General features: G+C 49.1%; 1 protein-coding gene across 1 annotated transcript in view; it reads right to left on the reverse strand.

Annotated features, from left to right (window-relative positions):
* MRPS23 (mitochondrial ribosomal protein S23) overlaps positions 1-8,186 on the reverse strand; it is an 82,895-nt gene extending 74,709 nt beyond the window's left edge. Inside the window, exon 1 of the mRNA XM_078679739.1 lies at positions 8,030-8,186. Within this exon, the coding sequence (XP_078535865.1) occupies positions 8,030-8,073 (44 nt within the window). The 5' untranslated portion in view covers positions 8,074-8,186. The remainder of the gene's footprint in view (positions 1-8,029) is intronic.
* Between the last annotated feature and the right edge of the window lie 16,181 nt (positions 8,187-24,367).

The raw sequence follows: 24,367 nt of genomic DNA on the forward strand, positions 1-24,367 counted from the left end.
GCCCCTATCCCCACAAGGTGCTCACACCCCAGATGTTGGAAGATATTGTCTTCCGAGAAACATTGCCCACCACAATAGATAATTACTTTGCCGAGAACATCAATACCACTTCCTCTATTTTAACAGAATGGGGAGCGTTTAAAGTGGTTGTGCGATGGGACATTCACAGGCACAATGGTGGGAACCCATCAGATGGTCCTTAGGGAGCTTGCCAGAGTGGAGGAGAGCCTGGGTTCCCAAAAAAGGCTGCGACAGATAATGCAGCACATGCACCAACACATCAGGATAGGGCTTACATACAGAAAACCCACACAGAAGAGGAGAAATTAGGTGACTTACTAGTCCGACTGATTAAACCACTACCTTCACCCACTTCGCTACTCACAACAGCTACCTTACAGAATACCCAAGTCACTTCCTAAATGGAAATTAATTTGGCATACTGCGATTTCTCTTAAACCCTAAATGCGGCCCCACCAATAGTTGAGCCGGAGGCATTCCAGAGCTTTTAGGATAGATTGGCCCTCCCCAAAGTGCTGGATGTGGAATGTGATATACTGGGGGCCCCTATCACTGCCAAAGTGAAAAGAGGGGCAAGAAACAAACTAGCTAGGTACAAAACCCCCAGCTCTGATGGCCTCCCTACAAAATGTTATGCCACATTTGCCACCCAGCTGATCCCACAATTGGAATGCCTTTCTAAAACTTCCGTAAAGGAGTATGCTGCCCCCTACCACAGCACAAGCACTGGTCACCTCTTTATTAAAACCAATCAATCAACCATCTGACATGCCCTTTTAAAGGCCTCTTTCTTTACTTAATACAAAATACTCAATAAAGTGCTGGCCAGCCACTTACTAATCATACCTCCTAAACTCCTTCATACTGATCATTTCGGCTTCATCCCTAATTGCAATACCTCGCCTAATATCTGAAGATTACACCCAATCAAGGACACTGTGCAAGGGCGATTTCGCTGGGCAGGCCACATATCCTTGGACTTAAGACAGGTGTTTGACACTTTAAGCTGGGATTTTATGATCGCTTCACTTAGAGGGTTTGGCATTATTCCACCTATATTCGCTGTACACAGCCCCCACCGCACAGGAACTCAAGGGCCAATATATTTCAGATCCATATCTGATACATCACGGCACAAGGCAGGGTTACCCCTTATTGTTGCTTCTTTTTGTTCTAGCATTAGAACCCTTAGCTCAATGAATAAGACAGGATGCCCACAACTGCGGCATTCCAATCAGAAGTGCAACCCACGCAACATCATTGTATGCGGATATGATCCTTTATGTTGAAGATTTTCAGATAAACCGGTCATAAGTGGCTTGACAGTTCAATACATTTGTGTCGGTATCTGGCCTGCGGGTTAACGTTCATAAATCCTATGCATTTTCATTCAAAAACACTTACCACAAACCATCTTTACCTTTCGAGGCGATGGATATCCTGGTAAAACCGGAGACCTTTCGTTATTTGGGGATCCAGATTTGCCGGGACGCTCAGAATGTGTTGGAGGGTAATCTCCTTAAAACTATTGCACCCTCAAATCATATGTGGGCTTTTGGACCACCTTTGGTGGCAGACAAATTGGCCCTTACTAAAATGGTCATGCTGCCTTACTTACTGTACCATTTTGTAAACATTCCACGGCTTGTATCTGCCCAAATCTTTGCAAGACTAAATACCCTTCTAATTGACCTAATCAGGGCCAGTGGCTGCAGCAAGGTTACCTTTTCACGCTCCAACTATCACCTGACAAGGAAAGGATGGGTGCTTCAAAATTAAAATCCTACTGCATAGTAGGGCAGTTGCAATTCCTTTCCTGCTGGCTGGCAAACCGTAACCAGTCTGAAGTTGACTATTCTGGTGTCATGGGGTCAAGCTACACAGTATGTTATGTCAAAGGGCCAAAGAGACTATATACAGGAGATGGGGTTGTATTGAGAAATGGAGGAAAGTTTGGGGGCCTTGGTTGAAATACAGAGGGTTGGAGGGAGAGTAACTACAATAATTGGATATCCCACTTGTGTCTTAATTTGTTAAACACAATGCTATTCCCTGACATGCTTTTTGGATGTTATCTGTCATTGTATGGTCCTATGAGCTATGTTAATAAAAATATATATATTTTTTTTTAAAACACTAAACGGAAGCAAGGAAAAGTTAATTTTGACAAGTAATGGATTACTGAAAAGTATGTGGTTCCTTTGTAAGACATGTTAGTGAAATGAGGAAAAGAAACCAAAAACAATGGAAAACTTGGATCAATATAAGGCATATATTTTATTTGGAGGAGTCTTAAGCGAAACTAAAAAAAGCATATAAAGGATTTTTTTTTGTAAACCGCAAACAAAAGTGATGCATTAGTCCTACACTAAAAGGAACAGCCCAGCACGAACTACTACCCTTCTGTATGGCTACCTATCGCTAATTTACGCTTCACTACTGTCCTTCCGCCTGCCCTGTCTTGCTTTGTACTAGTCAATTGTCACTTCCAATTCCCTGCTGGCGCATATCCCCCCCCTCGTACAGCTACCCTATTACCCCATATACACCATTGCCGCCCTTTCTCTTTATATCACTCCCCTCCCATCTCTTCCCCCTCTTCTCCTTACATATTTACTAAACATGTCACCACCTAATCACATCATCGCCACTCAATGTCCTTCACTAACCAGACATGGCCCCAACTCTTGGACCATTCCTTACCCTCCCAATCTTTCCAAAAACGCAAAGAAACATTTTAAGCATAAAAAACTGATCCGTCACCCTGAAAATTTAACTGTAGATAACTACCACAGCCTCTCCGACCCCTATAAAAAACAATTACATATTCTATTCCAAGCGCCCCTCTAAATGAAAGAGCGTCTTCTTACGCCCTCTCCCAGTCACAAAAACGTGCAAAATCCCTTATGGATTCAAACTATCCATCTCCAACCTTTCCCGGGAATATCGGCATCTCCATTTTTAAAACTGGAAACATCCTCATAAAAGCCTCTGAACATCACCTCACCATTTTCGAACTTCACTTCAGCATGTTGTCCTTCCAACTATCCAATTCTTCTCCAAATCCCACACCTACATCACCACAAGATCACCCTGTGTTCTTCCCTTCCATCCCCACTATAACACTTCTTCCCCCAGACAACTCTAATCTTGATGATGTCTCCCTTTCCTCGACTTCCAATCTATCACTCTTCTTCGAATCCCCCCATGACATCACCAACTCACTCTACAACTCCCCAACTCTCACACTTTCTAAAAACCCTAACTCTCACGCCCTCTAATAACGAATGCCCCCAAACTCCTAACCCCTTCCACACCACCCGACCCCTCTATATGGCTCTTCCCTCTATTCGCCCTCTGTCCCCTACTCTTCCTCCTCTAAACCACACTACTACCCCAAACGCTGATGGTGCTTCTCCCCACACCCCTCTCGACCTCTCCTCTTCTCCTCAATCCCTTTCACCTGCCCCTACATCTAATCAATTACTCTCTCCTGAATCCCCATGACATCTCCAACTCACTCTACATCTCCCCAACTCTCATGCTCTCTAATAACTCAACTCTCACGCCCCCTAATAACATATGCCCTCCAACTCCTAACCCCACTTCTTTTCCCTACCATGCCACCCTAACCCCCCTCACGGCCCTTCACTCTATTCCCCCCCCTTTTCCGACCCTTACCTCCCTAAACTACACTCCTTCCCCCAACTCTGAAGTGACTTCTCCCCACACTCATCTTGACACCTCCCCTTCTCCTCAATCCCTTTCTCCTACCTCATTCATTGCCCCGTCCTCCTCCACGCCCCCCTCCATCCCTCAACATGAGTTCCCTTCTCTCCCCTACACCTGGCCCCTCTCCCTCCCTCAACACTAGCGCCCCTTCACCAACCAATACCGAAAATACACCCCTCACCACCCCAGCCCCAACTGTGTCCCTGCTCACCCTTCTTACCCAAACACTTATCAACACTGACCGAAATATTTCTACCTTAGTGACTGAACTCTCTCTACTTAGAGAGGATTAAAAACAACTCAAATGCCTCAACCCCAGGACCCCCCACTTTTGTTCCACTTCTCCCTACTATGGTTTACAAAAGTTCCTTAATCTTAAACACTGGAGAACTACTCCCCTCCGCAGCCGTTCTCATAGGCCTCACCACATATTGAATGATCTCTCGGACTTCGACCTCTCTGACCTTTGCAACTCTTACCTTCCTACATCATCGCCTAAGGATCTCGCCCTTCCTCACTCTTTCATTCCAGTTATTCTGGGGACTAGCAGATTCCCCCTCACTCCCAGCTATCCCAAACCCCCCCAACGTACCACCATCCACTCACGCTCTCCCCCCAAAGGTAACCCTAATTCTCTAACCTGTATGCTTATTAACTGCCCGTTTGGCAGTTTGTCATGCTTCCGAAATCTCTGAAACCATCCTGAGTGAAGACATTGCCATCGCCTTCCTCACTGAAACATGGCTCAACGATCACCCAACACCCATCCTTGACCTACTCTACTCCCCTGGTTACTCTAACATCAGAAAGGACAGACCAGTGGGGAAAGGGGCTGGAATAGGGATAATCTTTAAAAATCAACTCCAATTCTCTCTTGCCAAGAATACTGAATACTCAACTTTCTAATACCTTGGTGCCGAACTTAAAGTTCTAGGCTCTCCCCTGATTCGCCTACACAATATCTACCACACTCCTGGTGACACTTCACTTTGTAGATGAATTATCTGACCTTCTTACTCAATCCTCTCTCTCTAACTCTAAAAATCTCTTCCTTGGAGATATCAATCTCCACTGGAACGAACCGGAGAACCCCTCAGTTAACCTTCTCTCTAATCTTCTAGAGATTAACGACCTCAAACAACTCTGCCTTTCCCCAACTCACTCTAAAGGCGCCATTCTTGATGTCCTCATTACAAACAATGACTTGGCCTCCCTTTCCAACATCATCCCTATTGACTGGTCAGATCACCACCTCATTCTGTTCACGATTTCCCCCTCGGCCCGATCGTCCACATCTAAAAACACCAAAACCATGAAATGGACTAGAAACTTTAATCTTATACCCCCAGGCGTATTAGAGTCCAAACTCTAAGCATCACTTCGTCTCACCCCTCTTTCTCTCAACACCAATGAGCTCACCGCGCATTTCAATAAATCTGTCTCAGAGGTTTTAGATCAAATTGCCCCGCCTAAACTAAAAACTCCAAAAAATATCCCTTCCAAATCTTGGTTCAACTTAGACCTCAACAAAGAAAGACATGCTCTTAGAATGACTGAAATAACTTGGAGACTACACCCTTGCTCCCTCCCATCTCGCCCTACTCAGAGCTACCAGATCTTCCTACAAGAAACACATTTTTAATGAAAAGGCATCCTTTTTCCGTTTGCAACAGACTAGTCCCAAAGATAGGCCCAGAGAACTATTCAACATTGTTAGAAATCAACTTCCGCTGCCCCCCTTAAGCTTACGGCCTCCACAACCAAATGCGAAGAAATTGCTAACTTCTTCTCTGAAAAAATTGCCAAGATAGATTAATCTTTCCTTCAAATTCAGATCCCTCTCAACTGTCGAGGAACCTCTAACACTACTCCTTCACCACCCCCCTTATTTATCCTGCCCCTCATTTCCTCCCCACACTTTCCTACCTCAACCTCACCTGAAACCAACCCCGCCCAACAACAACTTAAAAACAAAGCCTTGTGGCATAATTTCCCCCCTGTCTCCGAATTCGAAGTTTCTAACATCTTGTCTAAATTAAAACCGTCATTTCACACAAAAGACCTTCTCCCTTCTAACCTTGTCCAAGATCTAAAACATGGCATTGTCCCATACTGGACCAATATTTTCAACTCCTCCCTGACCTCGGGATGTGTCCCTGCTCCCTCCAACTCGGACAAATCACTACCATTCTCAAAAACCCTAAAGCCGATCCTGATGGCCCCAACAACCTCCACCCTATCCCTAACCTCCCCCTCCTTTCCAAAGCCCTTGAAAAATGTGCAAATCAAAATCCGAAACTGACTCTCTAACTCCAGTCACGTCTTTCTTGGTGTCCCCCAAGGTTCTATTCTCTCTCCAGTTCTCTTCAACCTCTTTATGGAACCACTCACTGCCATACTAAAACAAGCCGGAATCAACTACCACCTAAATGCCGATAACACCAAACTATACTTTAAAATTAAATCCCACTCAGATGTCTTGCACCTAAACAACAACCTGGCTAAGATCCAATCCTGGTTCCACTCCAACCATCTCAAACTCAACCCCAATAAAACTAAAATTATTCTTTTCTCCCCTAAAAACAATTCACTCCCTATCCAATCTTGGATCTCTGACCTTAATGCCCTCAACTGCACACTCTCCTTATCCAAATCAGGTAAATCCCTGGGCATAACCATTGACAATAAGCTTACTCTCAATTCCCATATAAACAACTCGGCTAAGGGGGCACTTTTCACGCTCCGCCAGCTCAAAAAAATAAAACCCTTCATTCCTGCTGAATATTTCAAATCAGTTGTCCAATCTCTAGTCCTCTCGAAAATCAACTACGGTAATGCTATCCTATCTGAACCCCCAAAGTCCACCTTGCCCCCCTCAAAACTATACTTAACCTTGCGGCCAGGCTTATTACAAACTGTAAGCGCTTTGACCGCATTTCTCCTGCCGTCAAAGTCCTTAAATGGCTTCCTCTCAAATGCAGATCTGCCTCCAAAATTGCCTGCATTACACACAAAGACCTTCATCAAAAGTCCCCGATCTACCTCTCAAGTAAACTCAAAATAGTGGGCAGCTCCCAGCCGATGAGAAGCACCAACACTCTCCTCCTCGTCCCCTCTCTGCTAAAAAAGAAAGCCTCACAATATCGCTCCTTCTCTGGTAATGCTCCCAACATCTGGAATGCCTTCCCTATAGATTTGCACTGTAACCCCTCGTACGTCAGTTTAAAAAAAGACGTCAAACTACACCTGCTAAGCAAATATTGGGGCCCTTAAATATTCTCTTATCCCACGTGCTATACTCTCTCCTTCCTCACTCCCACCTATCTACCCCGCCACACCCTTTGACTTTTTACTTGCCCCACTTCTTCCCTACCCTTTCTCCCCTTACCTCATCCCTCCATTCCTACACCCTTCCTTTCACACCTAACTTACTCCCTACATACCCTGACCACTGAGCGTACCTCCTGTTGCTGTAAAAACTTGTAAATTCCTCTACCACTTTAGTTTGCAATTAATGCTTCTGTTACTTATTTACCAGTGCAAACTATATTTTTTAATGTGTTCTCTATATTGATCCTGTCTGAATGCTGCATTTCGACTGTATTTATTCACTATGCTATGTGCATTTCTGCTAATGCATTGTACTTTATATTTTTCAGACTTATGTAAAGCGTTCTGATACCCATGGGTGAAACCAGCGCTATATAAAACCTTTTTTTTTTAAATTAAATAAATAAATACTAGGTCATTGACTTTGCCTGGAAGAAATACAATAAACGAATGCATTAGGAACTTTATAAGCTCCATCGGTGAGGTGCAGGTTGACTTCCTATGGTACATAGAAACTGAGAAACAAGCTTTGGACTATGCTTGGCAAAGTGGGCAACTTACTTGTACAGCTAATAAGTGATGCATATATTTACTTTGGAAAGGGGATGGAGTACAACTGGATTAGAACTCGAAGTCAACTGAACATAGGTGGACATCAGTTTGGACACAGAGGAGCTGCTTCCTGTTATTCAATAATGAAAATGATTTCAACTTGACCTTCATTCAATGAAAACGTTTTATACCCAAAACATGTATAGAAAACGACTGTGGAAAAGGAGGTAGCCTAATTATTGTGTCCTTCAAAATGAAACTCAATATGTATTTAGAGAATTGAAAATCTTTAAGACAAGTGTACATATATATTTTGAGAAATTTGAAGCAGGACAATTCCTGTAAGAACTTTGCAACGGGGGCAGTAATAAGAGTACAGCTAATATGTTCCTACCTGGTGAAGACGGTGCCTAGCTTCTCCAATCTGCTGCCTGCCATTGCCAGGCACAAACTGATCAACTGGTGCAGCCCTTTCTCCGAAAAATTCCTCTTAGATGTTGCTGCATGCAACCAACGCAGGCAGACAGACAGCTCCCGTAGCTGTAAACATAGACAGTGGACTATGGCTGCAAGTGATAAAAAAAAAAAGACTTATTCCTTAACGTGACGGCCATCTTACAACGGTGTATGTACATGTGAGTGCAAAAATATGGTAACTCAAACAGAAACGATCCCCAAGCCGATTGATACAGTTACCGAATACCTTTTTAAATGGGTAAATTGTTTTCAATGGTGATGCCTAAAATATATCGTGTATTTTTTTAAAGGCTCAGACTGATTCTACATCATGCGGAGCATTGTATCTTGTTCTTAGATGTATAAATTCCCATTTCTACCAGATATTTAAGCTTTTCCCTTATTTGGTTTTCTTAAACATTTCTGTGAAGACACTAGTTAACCTCAGATATTATATTCATTCGCTACTTCCTCGAATAGCAGAAAGCACCGCGGCTCGGTAGTTGATATGGAATACGTGGCGGCCATCTTAGAGTAGAGTTCGTTCTTCTAGACCAGAGCTATGTTGTCACAGCGGGGAAGCGTCCCCTTTAACAATTCTTCGGGCGAGACTTATTTCTGCATACGTTCGCGTAACATAGAGATTAGTGAAGACTATGTACACGGTTTATCTTATATCAACGTTTACGTATTTTTAAGATAGACGCGTGGACAACATTAATAGGCAGTACCGGTGCACGATACACTAGTACTCCCCATCCCTGGACATAATCAATAGGGAATGTGCTACCTTACACTTAGGGTTGCCACTTAAAAAAAGATCATTTTTTAACGTTTTGTCATTGTGAAGCAGGTAAGAGCTAATATGTGAAACTGAATTTGTGTATAATTAACTGGAATACTTTGCAGCATATGGCAATTATTCCTCTGTTTACTCTAAATTTATAAATTAGTTAGTTCTCATATATATTTTTAACTGATTTCTTAATGTGTTTGCTGTTTTAGGTTTATGTGTCAGAAGGGAAATACCGGAGGTCACCACTTTGCCTAAGATTTTTACTGGACTGCAAGTCTCACTATTCAGACATGAGAATAAAGCAGGTTGGTCAGAGAATTAGTTGCCGCAGTCAGGTGGCCGATTCGCATGCACACCTCAGTCGCTTGTAGCGCGGCTGGGCCCAGGTCAGCGAGGCCTCTAGCGCGCAGGCAGTAAACACGCAGGAGACAGTTACTAGCCTCTTGGCCGGAAGACCACGAGCAGTCTTCCGCCCGTTTATTTATCCCCTCGGGACGAGCCCGCCCCGAGGGGTGCGTGAATGCATGAGGTGCATGGCAACATTGTTGTCGAGAGCCCAGGTGGCTCTCTACATCCCTCCTTTCTTTTAGTCCTAGACCACCAGCTTTTCTTCGTTCAGGGTGAGGCACACGCAAAGTTTCTGGAGCCGTTGACTTGGCCCCGGATTCGGCTGGAGGCCATACCTCTGGCTTTGGTCACAGGGAGATGTCGCAACTCTAGCCGGGGCCCCCTCAGCCGACTCGGCAGCATCGCTCTGGCCAGTCAAATGGGCACCACCACCAGTTCCAGGGCCAGATAACCTTGCCGATTCCAACGGTGTATTTCTCCCTGTTGGCGACCCACATGGGAGTAGGTTTGGCACCGAGTCCTGATCTTCAGAGACCTCAGGGTTTTCTTCCACTTCTGTTGTTTTCTTGAAACTGGACACGTTTCGGGTGACAGATTGTTGTCCCTTCCTGGTGGTCACCATGGTCCCTTGGACACGCACGACAACCCACACCTCTGGTTCGTAGGGCATTCAGAACTTCCACCCGGGGTGTCGGTCTTTGACCACCACCCGGTCACCTACTCTGAGCTGCGGTTCCTGAGCCATCCGGGCCGCACTCGCCTTCCGGTTCGTTGTCTCTCTCCTCGCCTGGACGGCCGCATCATCCCGCGCCACTGGCACCCACGTCGGGTCAGATGGGATACTATCTTGTGGGGCTCGCTTGAACAGGAGATGAGCCGGAGCACACTTAGTGGTGCTGTGAGGAGTCCGACGGTACGCACCAAGGAACTGATCAAGGGCCACCTCTGGGTCTTACCCGTTGTCCACCGCTATATGAAGCGCGCGATTGATGGTCCTCATCAATCTCTCCACTTCTCAGTTCGCTTGGGGCCATAGCGGGGTGATCTTCCTGTGACGCACCGCTATATTGTCAAGATAGTCCTGAAACTCCCGCCCCTGGAAGGGGTGTCCGTTGCCAGACTTGATTTCTTCCGGCAGGCCCATCATGGGCAAGATCCGGTCCAGGACCTTCTTCACCTGTGGGAAGGCCGTCGAAGCGACAACTTCGACGATGGGAAACTTTGAGAACGAATCGACTACGACCAGCATGTGGCGACCATCCGGGAAGCTCCCAAAGTCCACACTAAGACGTGTCCAAGGGGTTTTGCACGGTTATTCTGTGATCACCGGCGCTGGCGTTGGGTCCCCTCCGGTGATCGTCCAGGCGTGGCACAGCCGCACCATCTCCTCTACCATGGAATCCATAGCCGGGAACCAGACCTTGTCTCTCAGTCTTGCCGTAGTTTTGGCCATTCCCTGGTGCCCGACATGGGCCAATGCGAGGATCCTCTTATGTAGACTCTCTGGGACCACAATGAGACGTCCCCTCAGGACGACTCCTCCTTCCCCCACACTGAGTTAGTTTCGGACCTGTCACAATTGTTGACGGGCATGGCTGACCTCCGGCCGGCAGGCGCGGGCACCATCCATGAAATGAGCCCAACTGCTGCTCTCCAAGGCTCCCCGGACCCGGGACAGAGTGGCATCTTCCTGGGTGGCTTGGCCCATTTCTTCTAAAATCATGGCTTTGGGGCACGCCACTTGCGACACCATGTGGACAAATACTTCTGTGCTGCAGGCATCCGCAGATGGGCCAGCTGGCGCCGGAGATTCCGAATGTCGCGACAGGTAGTCGGCAGGGTTGTGCGCCCCGGGGCGGAAGGTCACTTTGAAATTGTATCCTTGCGTTTGCACGGGCCATCGTTCGATTTTTTGGGGCGCTAATCGTGATGAGCCAGCAAACAGCGGGAGCAGCGGCTTGTGGTCGGTCATGACGCTGAACTCTTGACCGCACAAATACAAGTGAAACTGCTGGCACGCCCATTTGATCGCCAACGCCTCTCTCTCAATCTGGGCGTATCGGGTCTCAGTGTCAGTCAGGGCTTTGCTGGCATAGGCAACAGGTTTCCACACATCCGGGCCATGCTCTTGAAGGAGAACTGCCCCAAGGCCCACAGGGCTAGCATCAACCACCAATTCCTTCTTGCGTTGTGGATAAAAGTAGGCCATCACGGTTCTGTCGAGCAGGCTGGCCTTGATGTCCTGGAATGCCTTGTTGGCGGCGAGAGACCATTCCCACTGATGGTCTTGACGTTTGAGCGCCCGCAGTGGCTCGTACATGGCGGCCAAGTTGGGGATAAACCGTCCACAGTATTTGGCCATGCCGAAGAAGCTTCTCACCTCCGTGGAGTACCGAGGGGTGCTGGCTGCACCGATGGCCTCTGCCTTCTTAGGATCTACGCGGAGTCCCTCACGAGTGAACGTGTAGCCAAAGAAGTCAATGCTCTCTTGATAGAATGAGCACTTGGACTTGTGCAACATCAGTCCGCAGTCCACCAGTCGTTTCAGCGTAGCTCTGAGGTGTGAGTGATGCTCCTCGAGCGTGGCAGAGTACATGAGGTTATCATCACTGAGGTTGATCACTCCTTGCAGCCCTGACAGCACCTCCCGGATCGCATTTTGGAACACCTCAGCAGCTGAGGACACTCCGAAGCTGAGCATCCGGTACCTGCGTAGACCCACGTGCGTCTAAAAAGTGGAAATGTATCTGTCATGATCGCTTCGCCGGGGTGCCGTTAGCACAAGAGGCGGAGCTAGCCGGGAGTTAAAAATCTGCTTCCGGACGGGAGGAGCATTCGCGTTCTAGATGTTTTCTGTTTTTCACCGAAGCTCCTCCCGATCACTTCCCGAATCGTCTCTGCCGTTGCCACTGCCTCAAGTTGTCGACTCTGTCTTCTTCCCCAGAGTTTTGCCGTCCCTCCTCACAGCTACAGGACGTTCCCTCCTTGGATTTCGCCACACCAGAGTTTCTGTGACCTCCGCTTCCCTTCATATCAGGTTTGGCATAGCGGGGAGCACCAGGCACAAATGCGGTAATGCGCTTAGCGCTTGAATGTATGCTGTCACCTGTATGAGTGTGTTTTTTCCTGCAAAGCACGGTCCCACAAGAAGGGAATCGATATTAGAGCATCTGCATTTCTGTTTGTTCGTTTATATTTCTTTCACGTTAATTCTCATACCCACTTAGGGGCCCATGTGTACTGAGCCTCTTTGAACTGCACAAAGCTCATGTTGTGAATGAGTTCTATCAATCAATCAATCAATCAAGACATTTATAGAGCGCACTACTCACCCGTAGGGTCTCAAGGCGCTGGGAGGGGGGGGGGGTGCCGTTACTGCTCGAACAGCCAGGTCTTGAGCTTCTTCCTGAAGGAGAGGTGGTCTTGGGTCATGCGCAGGTCGGACGGGAGTGAGTTCCAGGTCTTGGCAGCCAGGTAGGAGAAGGATCTTCCTCCTGTTGTCGCTCTTCGGATGCGGGGGACGGCGGCGAGGGCGTGGCTGGTTGATCTGAGGAGGCGCGTGGGAGTGTAGAAGTTGATCCGGTTGTTGAGGTAGCTCGGGCCTTGGTCGTGTAGGGCTTTGTGCGCGTGGGTGAGGAGGCGGAAGGTGATTCTCTTGTTGACCGGGAGCCAGTGCAGGTCTCTCAAGTGTCCGGAGATGTGGCTGTGTCGGGGGATGTCGAGGATGAGTCTTGCTGAGGCGTTCTGGATCCGCTGGAGTCTTTTCTGGAGCTTGGCGGTGGTTCCGGCGTAGAGGGCGTTGCCGTAGTCCAGTCGGCTGGTGACGAGGGCCTGGGTGACCGTCTTCCTCGTCTCGGTGGGGATCCACCGGAAGATCTTCCGTAGCATGCGCAGGATGTTGAAGCATGACGAGGAGACGGCGTTGACTTGTCTGGTCATGGAGAGGGAGGAGTCCAGGATGAAGCCCAGGTTGCGCGCGTGGTCCGTCGGCTTGGGTGCGGTGCCCAGGGCGGGGGGCCACCAGGAGTCGTCCCAGGCGGAGGGCGTGGAGCCCAGGATGAGGACTTCCGTCTTGTCCGAGTTCAGCTTCAGGCGGCTGGTCGACATCCATTCGGCTACCTCTCTCATCCCTTCGTGCAGGTTGGCTCTGGCGGCGTCGGGGTCGTTGGTCAGGGAGAGGATCAGCTGGGTGTCATCGGCGTAGGAGATGATGTTCAGGTTGTGTTGGCGTGCGATGGTCGCGAGGGGGCTCATGTAGACGTTGAAGAGGGTGGGGCTCAGCGAGGATCCTTGGGGTACGCCGCAGATGACTTCGGTGGCCTCTGACTTGTACGGTGGTAGACGGACTCTCTGCGTTCTGCCGTCGAGGAAGGAGGTGATCCATTCCAGTGCCTTCTCCTGGATTCCGATGTTGCTGAGGCGCTGTACAAGGGTGCGGTGGCAGACAGTGTCGAAGGCCGCGGAGAGGTCCAGGAGGATGAGGGCCGCTGTTTCTCCGTTGTCCATCAGAGTTCGTATGTCATCGGTGGCAGCGATGAGGGCGGTCTCGGTGCTGTGGTTCGCTCTGAAGCCAGACTGTGAGGGGTCGAGGGATCCATTCGTCTCGAGGAAGGCGGCCAGTTGTTTGTTGACGGTCTTCTCGATGACTTTGGCCGGGAACGGGAGGAGCGAGATGGGTCGGTAGTTCTTGAGGTCGGTGGGGTCTGCTGTGGGTTTCTTGAGAAGGGCGCTGAGTTCGGCGTGCTTCCAGCTCTCAGGGAAGGTGGCGGTGTCGAAGGAGGTGTTGATGATGTCCCGCAGGTGGGGTGCGATGACAGCGTCGGCCTTGTTGAAGACGTGGTGAGGGCAGGGGTCGGTCGGAGATCCGGAGTGGATGGAGTTCATTGTGCGGATGGTGTCTTCGGTGCTGATCGGCGTCCAGGTGCGGAGGGTGGTGGTGGGTGGCGTTGTTGCGGTTGTGGCTTCCGTTGGTTGGTTGCTGAAGCTGTTGTGTATGTCCGCGATCTTGTTGTGGAAGTAGGACGCGAGGGAGTTGCAGAGGTCTTGCGACGGGGTGATGTCGTTGTTAGCGGCGTTGGGGTTGGAGAGCTCTTTCACGATGTCGAAGAGTTCCTTGCAGTTGTGTGCGTTGTTGTCCAGCCGGTCCTTGTAAGTATTTTTCTTGGTGGCGCGGATCAGTTGGTGGTGTTTCCGGGTGGCGTGCTTGAGGGTGGTCATGTTGTTCGTAGTTGGATCCCTCCTCCAGACTTTCTCGAGGGCTCGACAGTTCTTCTTGGAGCTCTTGAGTTCGTCGGTGAACCATGGTGTTTTTCTGCTGCAGGGTCCGTGGGGTGGGGTTCTCAGAGGGGCGAGTTCGTCTGCGCAGTTGTTGATCCACATCGTGAGGTTGTCTGCGGCCTGGCTGGGGTTCGCTGAGCTGGCGGGAGGGTGCTGGCTCAGGGAGGCGGTGAGCTGGTCGGCTGTGATCTTGTTCCAGCTTCTTCGGGCAACCTGTTGCTGGTGGTGGTGGATCGTCGTTCTTTTGAAGGTGAAGTGGACACAGCTGTGGTCCGTCCAGTGGAGTCCTGTCGCGTGGCTGAAGGTGACGTCTTTGCTGGATGAGAAGACGGCGTCGAGTGTGTGTCCGGCGAGGTGGGTGGGGGAGGTCACCAGTTGCTTGAGTCCGAGGTTGGCGAGGTTGTCGAGCAGGCTGATGGTGTTGCGGTCGCTGTTGTTCTCCAGGTGGAAGTTGAGGTCCCCCAGGAGGATGTAGTCGGCGGAGGGGAGGGCATGCGGGCTGACGAAGTCGGTGATGTCCTCGCTGAAGCGTGTGCGTGGTCCCGGGGGTCGGTAGATCAGGGTGCCTCTGAGGGTGGTCTTCGGGTCGGTGTGGATCTGGAAGTGCAGGTGTTCAGCGGTTGTCAGGGTGTCGTCGGTGTTGGTCGTGATGATCTACTCTCCCATTGGCTACTACACAGCTAGCAGTTTGTAATCATCCCGAGATGATGGATGATTAAGTTTCCTTATTTTCTTTTTGGTTCATTGTGACCAGATCTATCTACGTTCCGCTGGTCATTACTATTTTTGGGCTATTCTTTCATTGTTGTTACACCAGATCACTGGTGGTACCAATTATCTATCCCTTATTTACGCAATTAGTGGACACCAGCGGAACAGGGGAAAACAACAGGTATTAGCTCAGTGATAGTTTATGTCTTACACATTAGTTCAGATTGGTATTAGTTTTGGAGTCATCGTACACAGGAGGGTAACGCTGTTTCTGTTCACAGGATTTCGACGTCTTCAGTGACGGATTGTTGCTGCCTGGGGCATACCAAGGATTCCTTTTCGTGAGGACGCAGTCAAGGTCAAGACGAGGGTTCTACTGCAGTTGTCTTCTTCCCTTGTTTCCCCTCTACCCCCTGCTTACTGGTTCATAGCTTTGACACAGTTGGGCAGACCAGTGGTAGCGGGAAGTTGGGACCTGTGCATCGGCTTCCTGCCTCTCGTTCCCGTGGAAACTCCAGGTGAGCCCTGACAGTATCAGCTTTCCGGTTCCAGCTCCAGCTGATGGTAGCCAGCATTGAGGTCCAGTTTGGAGAACCATTTTGCTCCATTCAGGTCAGCTACGATGTCATCCATCGTGGGGGTGATGTGGCGCTCCCGCTTCACCGCCGTATTCAGTAGTCTCATGTCGACACAGAGTCGAATGGCTCCTGGTTGCTTAGGTTTGGGTGCCACGACCAGCGGGGACACACGCGGCGTAGGCCCGGACACCTTCTCGATGACTCCCAATTCTTCGAGCATCCTTAGCTCCTCCTCCACTTGGGGGCGCAAATTGAAAGACACCCAGCGGTGTCAGAGGGCCACTGGCCGCACAGAAGTGTCGATGTGGAGCCTGAACCTCTTGCCTTTCAACTTCTCCAGGCCTTCAATTAGCTCCGGAAATTCCTTCAACAGTGCCTCCGCATGGGACTCATACACTTGATTCGCAAAGAAGACGAGTCCGAGGTCTTCGGTTGTGTAACAACTGAGTAAGGTCCCCTTCTTGCCCTCCATCACATGGAACTTCGCTTCAGTAGAGTAATTCCTGCTGTCCCTCAATATGTATAGATCCTTGCAGTGGATGGTGTGAGGGGAGGTCTTGGCGATAGTCGATCATATTGGTTGGAGACCATCACATTGACAGAGGCCCCAGTGTCGATGAGAGCTTGTACGTCAGTGCCTTCGATGGAGATAGAGCACATGGGAGGGGGCCTTCGACGTGTCCCCGTCCTGCTGACATACGATACCACGAATACTTCATCATCGTCTTCGTACATGGGGTGTCGCTCCTGGGGCTGGTCATCGGGTACTGGCGACTGACTATCCAGGGAGATTTGCCAAATGTGCTGCGACATGCTTCTGGGCCTGGCTACCGCTGACCGGAACTTCCCTCCGCGATTTAGCCTTCCACAGCGGTAGCATGTCTTCCCTTTTGCTCCACAGACAGCCGTTGTGGGATGATCTTCTCCGCAATATCCACATGGACCACCGGATATCGGTCTAGGCGTCTGTCGAGGTGTCTGGGGCCGTCTTTGGATGGCATCCACCTTTTCTTCCTTGATTGGCGGGAGTCTGGTTGACGGCGACTGGGGTGTGCAGAGCGGCTTCTATCTCCTCTGCCCTGGCGTCTGACAGCTCGTGGGAGCGAGCTAGGATCAGAATCTCGTCCAGCGAGATTCCTGGTTGCCGGAGAATGAGCTTCCACAAGAGCTTTGAGGGGCATCCCAAGATGATCTCGTCGTATCGGGTCTCAGTGTCAGTCAGCTGTGGATTAAAGTGTTTGTTGAGCACGGCGACCGGCGCCTCATAGTGGTCATCCGTTCCGGTATTCGGGAGCGTCTCGAACAGATCATATATCTCCACCCCGCCATAGTAGATGAGGAGCGACCTCTTGACGGTCCCATCAGTCTCCCGGGTCCCTCTAAAGTAGTGCTTGAGCCGCCCAACCCAGGCCTTCCATCTTGGCGCGGCCGTCGCGGGATCCGTGGTCTCACTGAAGGGGGGCAATGGTGTGTGTGCACTACCTGCGGCGACCACTGGATTGCGTCCTCCTTCTTGCTGGGTGCCCGCCCCTGCCCCTGGCGCAGTGTTTCTCATGGTAGCTGGGCGCGTGTGTGCGTGAGCGCACGGGCATGCCTTACGTAGTGGAACGCGGCTCAGGAACATGCTTCAAGTACGTGACCTTGGAATTCTGGCCGCGTGGTAACGCATCTTGCGCACTATTCTGCGGGTGCTGGGGTATGAGTGGGCGTTGTCTGCCCAATGCTGGCGTTGTCTGCCCAATGTTGGTCTCCACAGGGAGTTTCATGCAGCTTCAACCGCCCAATTCCTCCCTTTTTTCAGATGGCTGCCCCCAGGCCTCTTGCAGTATCCACAGTGTCCTCAGGGGGTGTGATATTGCCAATGCTTGTTGTATGGTATAGCCCAGCACACTCAGACAAGTTCCAGGGCACTCCCTTGGTTCAGCGTCCCACTGGGCCCCCCAGGGGATCCTGAGGCACTGGGTGGCAAGGCAGCACTTCGGCCAAAGGGCTCAGGCAGTGGAAGGGGCAGCCCTGGCTCAGGGGCCTCACTGCAGGAAGGCAGGCACACCGGGGGTCAGGCCTCACTCAGACCGGCACAGCAGATAGGCAGACACAGGACTCTACCGCGTGGGAGGAGCAGCTTGCGGGCGGGGCAATAGACACTTACCCGCCACACAGCACGCTGCGCTAGCGAGCCCCGCCAGCTGAAAGCGCTCCCGGTGACCAGGGAGGCGCGAAGGCGGGCCCGAGCTGGCAGCGTGGGAGTAACCGCACCCAACAGCAGGCACAGGATGAGGAGCGATGCGGGTGGGCTCCGCTGCTCCCTCCACACTCGCGGCACCGCGGGAGCAGGGAGATCGCGGGTGGACACCGTGCGCTCCCCGACCAGAGCACAGGTGCGACCTGCCTCGCCACCAATGTAGCGCGGCAGGGACCAGGTCAGCTAGGCCTCTAGCGCGCAGGCAGTAAACACGCAGGAGACAGTTACTAGCCTCTTGGCCGTAAGACCACGAGCAGTCTTCCGCCCGTTTATTTATCCCCATGGGACGAGCCCGCCCCAAGGGGTGCGTGAATGCGTGAGGTGCATGGCAACATTGTTGTCGAGAGTCCGGGTGGCTCTCTACACCGCTAACTCTGCGGCAGACAAATGGCCCACTTGAATGCAACCCAAAGCCTGTCCTGAGTGTCTGGACTAATTTTCCCAGATTTCCTTTCTTTTGGTGCCCTTACGTGAAGGCTAGTTGGCACTAGAGGTGTTACTTGACTATGTTTTTTTACCGGCCTGGCCTGTATTTTTAAGTCCAGACCACTAAAAAATATGGGGAGAAGCAGTGAAATTCTAACTTTTTCCCTTCTGAAGCATAATCTTGAACAGCAAACACATGTAAAAATTAATTACGTACAATCTGGAAGCTGTCTAAACCATCTCAAAACGATCAGCTCACCTTCTAAAAGGATTTCAAGTGCCTCCTATTTGACAGGCACCTTGGTTAATCACCTACAATCATACTTAAATACTCTCTACACCAGGATCTGAACTACCTTCGTTATGTGACACCCCCACCCCCATCTGAATTGATGCTTTAACTGCGACCTGTGTCCAACTGCTGTAACTGTTTCATGTGGTAACTCCTGCACGCATCTCCAGATGTAAACATTCAAGTTTAATCACGGCAACTGGAATTTGCTGTAACCCTTGTATCCTGCTACAGTTGTAAAGCGATCTGAAGCCTTCTGGCCATGTCCACACTATATAAAATTGCAAAAATAAAGAATGATTTTTAGATCAAATATTATGTTACAAGAGGATCCTGACAATCGTACACAAATCTTCCTAAAAACCTGCACTTAACTTGGATACCAACCTAATATATCTGAGGTCAGGCTGATTGCTCAAAGTACTTAAAGAGTTAACATTTATTCTGCAAAGCCACTCATGGGTTAAAATAATACTATGCTAACTCTACACTAACATTTTGGTGCTACCTCCAGCTGAGGGATGTCAATTCTTTGTTGTCATGGTTACACATGCATGCCTTCCACAGTGAGCAAAGAGTCACAAAGAACTCAAACAGAAAGGAAGGAGGAGGTTGGGTTGGGTATTGGCGTATAACAAGGAAAGAACTCGAAGGGAATTATTTACTAAGGGGTGTGCAGTCACTCATGTGACACTGCACACTTTTGCACTGCACTCACAGGCTTTTTGTATGGTAAAGTTAATTGATACAATGCTTTATAGTTTGCGAGTGCCCATGCAAAACCTTGTAGCAGGAGCAATAGTAAAAGGGCACCAGGGACTAGATGGCCCACTGTATTTGTGGTATTTCTAAAGTCCATTGGACCAAACAGTATCAAAGCGCTATACATGAGAAGGGACGGACAGAACAGTGGATCACAACAACAGGTGAATCACCTACAAAGTTCCTACCGATCTATTCCGCAAAGTACCAGGTTTTAATTTGCTTATGAAAGCTCAAACGAGAGCTCTGACTCCTGATAAACTTCAGGAAGAGAATTCCAGAACTTAGCAGCAGCTACACTAAAGACGCATTCTCCCCACCTAGCTTTCTTGCAGAGTGAAACCGCTATCTTATACTGTTTCACAGATCTCAGCGATCTCTTGGGAAAATACCAATTTAGGGTGGTCTTTAAATAATTAGAACCACATAGAATGAAGGGCTTTATGCGTTAGGCACAATGATTTGAACGCCACTTGTTTCTTTATTGGCAGTCATTGCAGGAATCTCAATCCTTCTCTGACAGAGGCATGTTTGGGTACTCCCAGGACCAGGCGAGTTGCTGCATTCTGGATGACTTGGAGCTTATTCAAAAAAATTGATGTTTAAGTATAGGGCATTGCAGTAGTCTGAACGCAAGATGATGCGTGCGATGACCACTGATGCCTTAGCTCCTTAGGAAGCAAAGGTAAGATCTTCTTTAAGATCCTTATTATCCAAAGCAAGAGCTCACTGTTCTATCACTTGGGAGTCAAAGGTCAAGGTGTTATAGAACCAAATCCCAAGGTTTTTGGCCATCGTCACAATAATGGGACGGGTGCTACAGTTATCGCGCCACCAACAATCAGTCCAGATGAGACTCTCTGCTCCAAACACCATAATCTCATATTTTTCCCCCTTCATTTTTAACTAGTCCCTCATCCATCTACTGGTTTCCTGAATACATACCTTAAACCTGTCCGCTACCTCTTCCCAGTCATCCATGAGGGAAATAATGATCTGTGTGTCATCTACATAGAATGACACCTGGAATCCAAAAGACCGTATCAATTTCGCCAGCGGGGCAACGTCCAGGTTAAACAGGGTAGGACTTAGGGACGATCCTTGAGGAACACCACATGGAAGCTGAAAGGGGCTGCTCTAATATCGCCACAACTGACAGAAATAGTTCTATTGCACAGGAAAGACTCCAGCAGTCCAAGGGCCACACTCTTCAGCCCGACCTTTCGCAGCCTTTGCACCAACAAGGATGGAAATATATTTCAAAGGCTGCTCGCAGGTTAAGTAAAACAAGGATGGCTGCTCGTCCTTGATCAAGTTGCCATGGATAAAATCTGTTGTAGCAATAAGCGCTGATAATTCTTACAGAACCCATTCTACAAAGGTTCCAGGAATTCATGCTCAAGGAGGTATTTGGCAAGTTCTTGATTTATATGTTTCTCCAAGATCTTCACCGGAGAAGGCAACAGAGAAATTGGATGCAGATTTTTTAAGTTGGTGGGGGTCTCCATCCAGCTTCTTTAAATGATAACAACTGCCTTCTTTCATATCTGAGGTTACGTCCAGGTCTCCAGGACCTTAGACTAAATTTACTAATTGCAGGATCCTAGGTGGACACAGGTCTTCAGGAAAACCTGAAGTTGTGCCTGCCAGCAAGACCTTGATCTTGGACACAAGCAGCAGGGAAAATTCGGCTAAGGAACTGGGGATAAAATATTCTGATGCTGTCTTAACCTCATCAGAGAGTGACTGAATTCTAGAAACATCTGGGCCAATTGAGGAAGCTGGAAAATCTACATAGGTCTTCAAAATGTTCTCTTTAAAAACTCTGCCACCTTATTACAAAATGTTTGGATGTTTTTTAACACCAGAGACATTGGGGGTGCCATCAGGGAGCGCACTGTTTTAACACCTTGGATGCTCATGACGAGCTCAGCTCGTCATGAGCGACGGCGCTCCGGTGCTCATGACGAGCTGAGCTCGTCATGACCACGCCCGTTCCGTGGAACGTTCGCACTCTGGGCTGATTCCCCTGCTGTGCTGAACGTTCCATTGGAACGGGTGCGGTCATGACGAGCTCAGCTCGTCATGAGCACCAAAGCGCCGTTGCTCATAACGAGCTGAGCTCGTCATGAGCATGGGGGAGCTGTACGCGCCCCCCGCCCCCCAGCACAGCGGGAAAATATCGCGAGCAGCAAATGGGTTAAAAAGTTCTCTTGGGACGTTAATGGCAGACCTTATCCTCTGGGAATAGTAGGCAATTTTCATTTCAGTAATCACCCTTTTATATTCAAGGATAGACTCCCTAAGTTTAGGTTTTTCCTCCAGCTCCAAGGCCAGTTTCCATTTCTGCTCCCGCCTTCTAGAGTGCTTTTTGAGCTCCGTGAGCTCATCCGAAAACCAAGGGGCCGAGGGTGTCTTCCTCCCTTGGGCAGACTTTCCTAAGGGGTACCACCTCCTCTACCACTGAGCTTACTCAACTGTTACAATTTTCTGCCAGAGAACCCCGACCCTGAAGGTTCTTTTCGTTAAAGTTCTCCAGGGTGCTAACAAGTTGCCCCACAGCAATTTTACTCCATTTTCTGATATTCTTAGTAGTGCTCCATGTATGATCCACCGCGCTTACTTCGTGGACCAACAATATCCCCAGACTATGATACGCCCAGTCTAGCTGCGAGCGCTCTTTAATAACACTACTATGGCTGGGATTTACTACTCACCTGGGGACTACCAAGTCTATTCTCCTTACTTGCATTAAGGTCCAGAGCACCCTGGGTACTCCAATGTCTGCACTATTCATGTTTCCTGTTTAAAAGCCTAAGTTGCAAGACTAGCTAAGCTGAGGTACAGACATAGCATTCAGACGACCTTATTTGATTCTTGGTCTAATCATGTGCGGGCCTAGGAACGATCAGTTCCCTGACCTGATGACACCGCCCTCTATTTCACCACATGTGTATGGGATAATCAATAAAAGGGGTAAGTAAGTCCATCCTAGACATTTTTTTTGTCACATTAGTTATTTGCGTCCTCCTCCATGACACATTACGATTTAAAAATTCTCCGATGGTTAGTGACCCAGATGGATTCCGGGAACCATACACACAAAAAACGTTCATCCTCCCATGGGGTGAGTTGACCTGCCTACTGTAATCTGCCTCACTCAGTTAGTGGGCTGTCGGGTGTGCGAACGGATGATGCGGCCTGACAAGGGGCACATGCTGGTGTAGCTCAAGATGCCAGGGGATCCTGTCAGACTGTGGCTTATGGGTCCCCAGTCATCCGACTGGTATTGCAGTGAAAGTGCACCGAGCCGACTTCCACTATCTACCTGCAGATGCACAATGACCGGTGCAGCAGCCAAGAATAGGGCAGATGAGCTCAAGGTAATGACAGGCGTCTGAAACCGGGCTTGGAGAGAAGGGGAATGTCGCCAGGGAGCTGCAGTGCTCCATGATGTTCAGACTCTGGAGCAGAGTCAGTGATCCTTGTGAGCCGCAGAAAGCAGCAGCAGCCAAGATCATCACCCCTGAGGAGATGGGGCAAACCTTACACCTTTCCCCGGTCCATGCATGATGTGTGGCTCGCATCCATGTTTGTTCTTTGAATTCTGACACTTGTAGACTTGTTTATTACATTATAAAATAGGATTGCAAGCCCTAGAATTTAAAGGAATAAAACCTGGACTGGAGAAGCTCATCAAGCATGGACCTGGGAAACTTGGCAGCCATTGGGAGAGGGGGTAGAATATACAGCAGAAGTGCACAGCAGATGCCCTGAGCCAGAAAAAGACATTTTGACACTATATGACAAATTTGTTCTAAATGCATTAGAGCTCCATCCATCATCTCCTTGTATTTGCTTTGTTCGCCCTAAATGCATTAGCATCATGTCATTGTGTACATGAAAACTTGACGGTGAATCCATGTTCTCGATGGACCAGCAGAGAGACCAGATGGGCTGTTGTGAATGAGATGGCAGCCAGGGGGTCTACAAGGCTCCATGACAAGCGTCCTCAGGAGCAAACCTGGTGCTGCTAGAGTGCAGCAAAGAGCAGCGCCAGGCAGGATTATCACCCCGTAGGTGCTAGATTGGTGCTTGGCAGAGGAGCTTTGTAGGCCCGGGGATGTAAAATGCTAAAATGCAGTGTAAACAACAGTGCAGGTCCATGAGGATCAGGTATGTAACACATGCCCCTGTAGGCCCTGTGGTTCAGGGGCACCTATAACCCTTCAAAGGGGTCCAATTAAGCCCCATGGGAGACTCAAGGGCCATCATCACATTCTGCAGGGCGGGCCCACCATTTTTCTTTATGGCACTACAAGAGATACAGGCTACCAGAAGAGCGAGGTGGCTGAGAAAAAAGGTTAAAGAGCAAATGAAGAGGCTGAGACCAAAGGGGATGAAACACATTCTCGTGCATGCCCTGAGGCCAAACTAGAGAAGAAAGAATAAAAACAGTGAAGAAAGTGCGCAGACAGCACTGCAACAGACAGACTTACAGTATTAACTATAATTGATCCAAAAACACATTTTTAAATAAATGCGGCTGATCGATTATGCTGCCAGAGGGTTTTGTCTTTTAAAACTTGAATGGGGAGTCAAAAATATTGTGCTTGGGGAGACTGGCTTGACAAGTCAATTGTAATGTGTAAGTGGTCTTGTTGATGTCATGCTTATTCTGTCCTGAACTATTTTTCTTTCTATGGGAATTTACCAGCAAAGCAATTGGTTCTTATTAGGGGTGGGCGGTGAACTTTTCTCTGCCGGCGGAGTTCGCAGAGTTTTCCTCTCACGCGGCTCGCCAACGTTAAGTTGGTGAGCGAGGAAAATCATATGCTAGATTA

This window comes from Lissotriton helveticus, chromosome 3_1 (genome assembly GCF_964261635.1).
Source record: "Lissotriton helveticus chromosome 3_1, aLisHel1.1, whole genome shotgun sequence".
Classification (NCBI taxonomy): domain Eukaryota; kingdom Metazoa; phylum Chordata; class Amphibia; order Caudata; family Salamandridae; genus Lissotriton; species Lissotriton helveticus.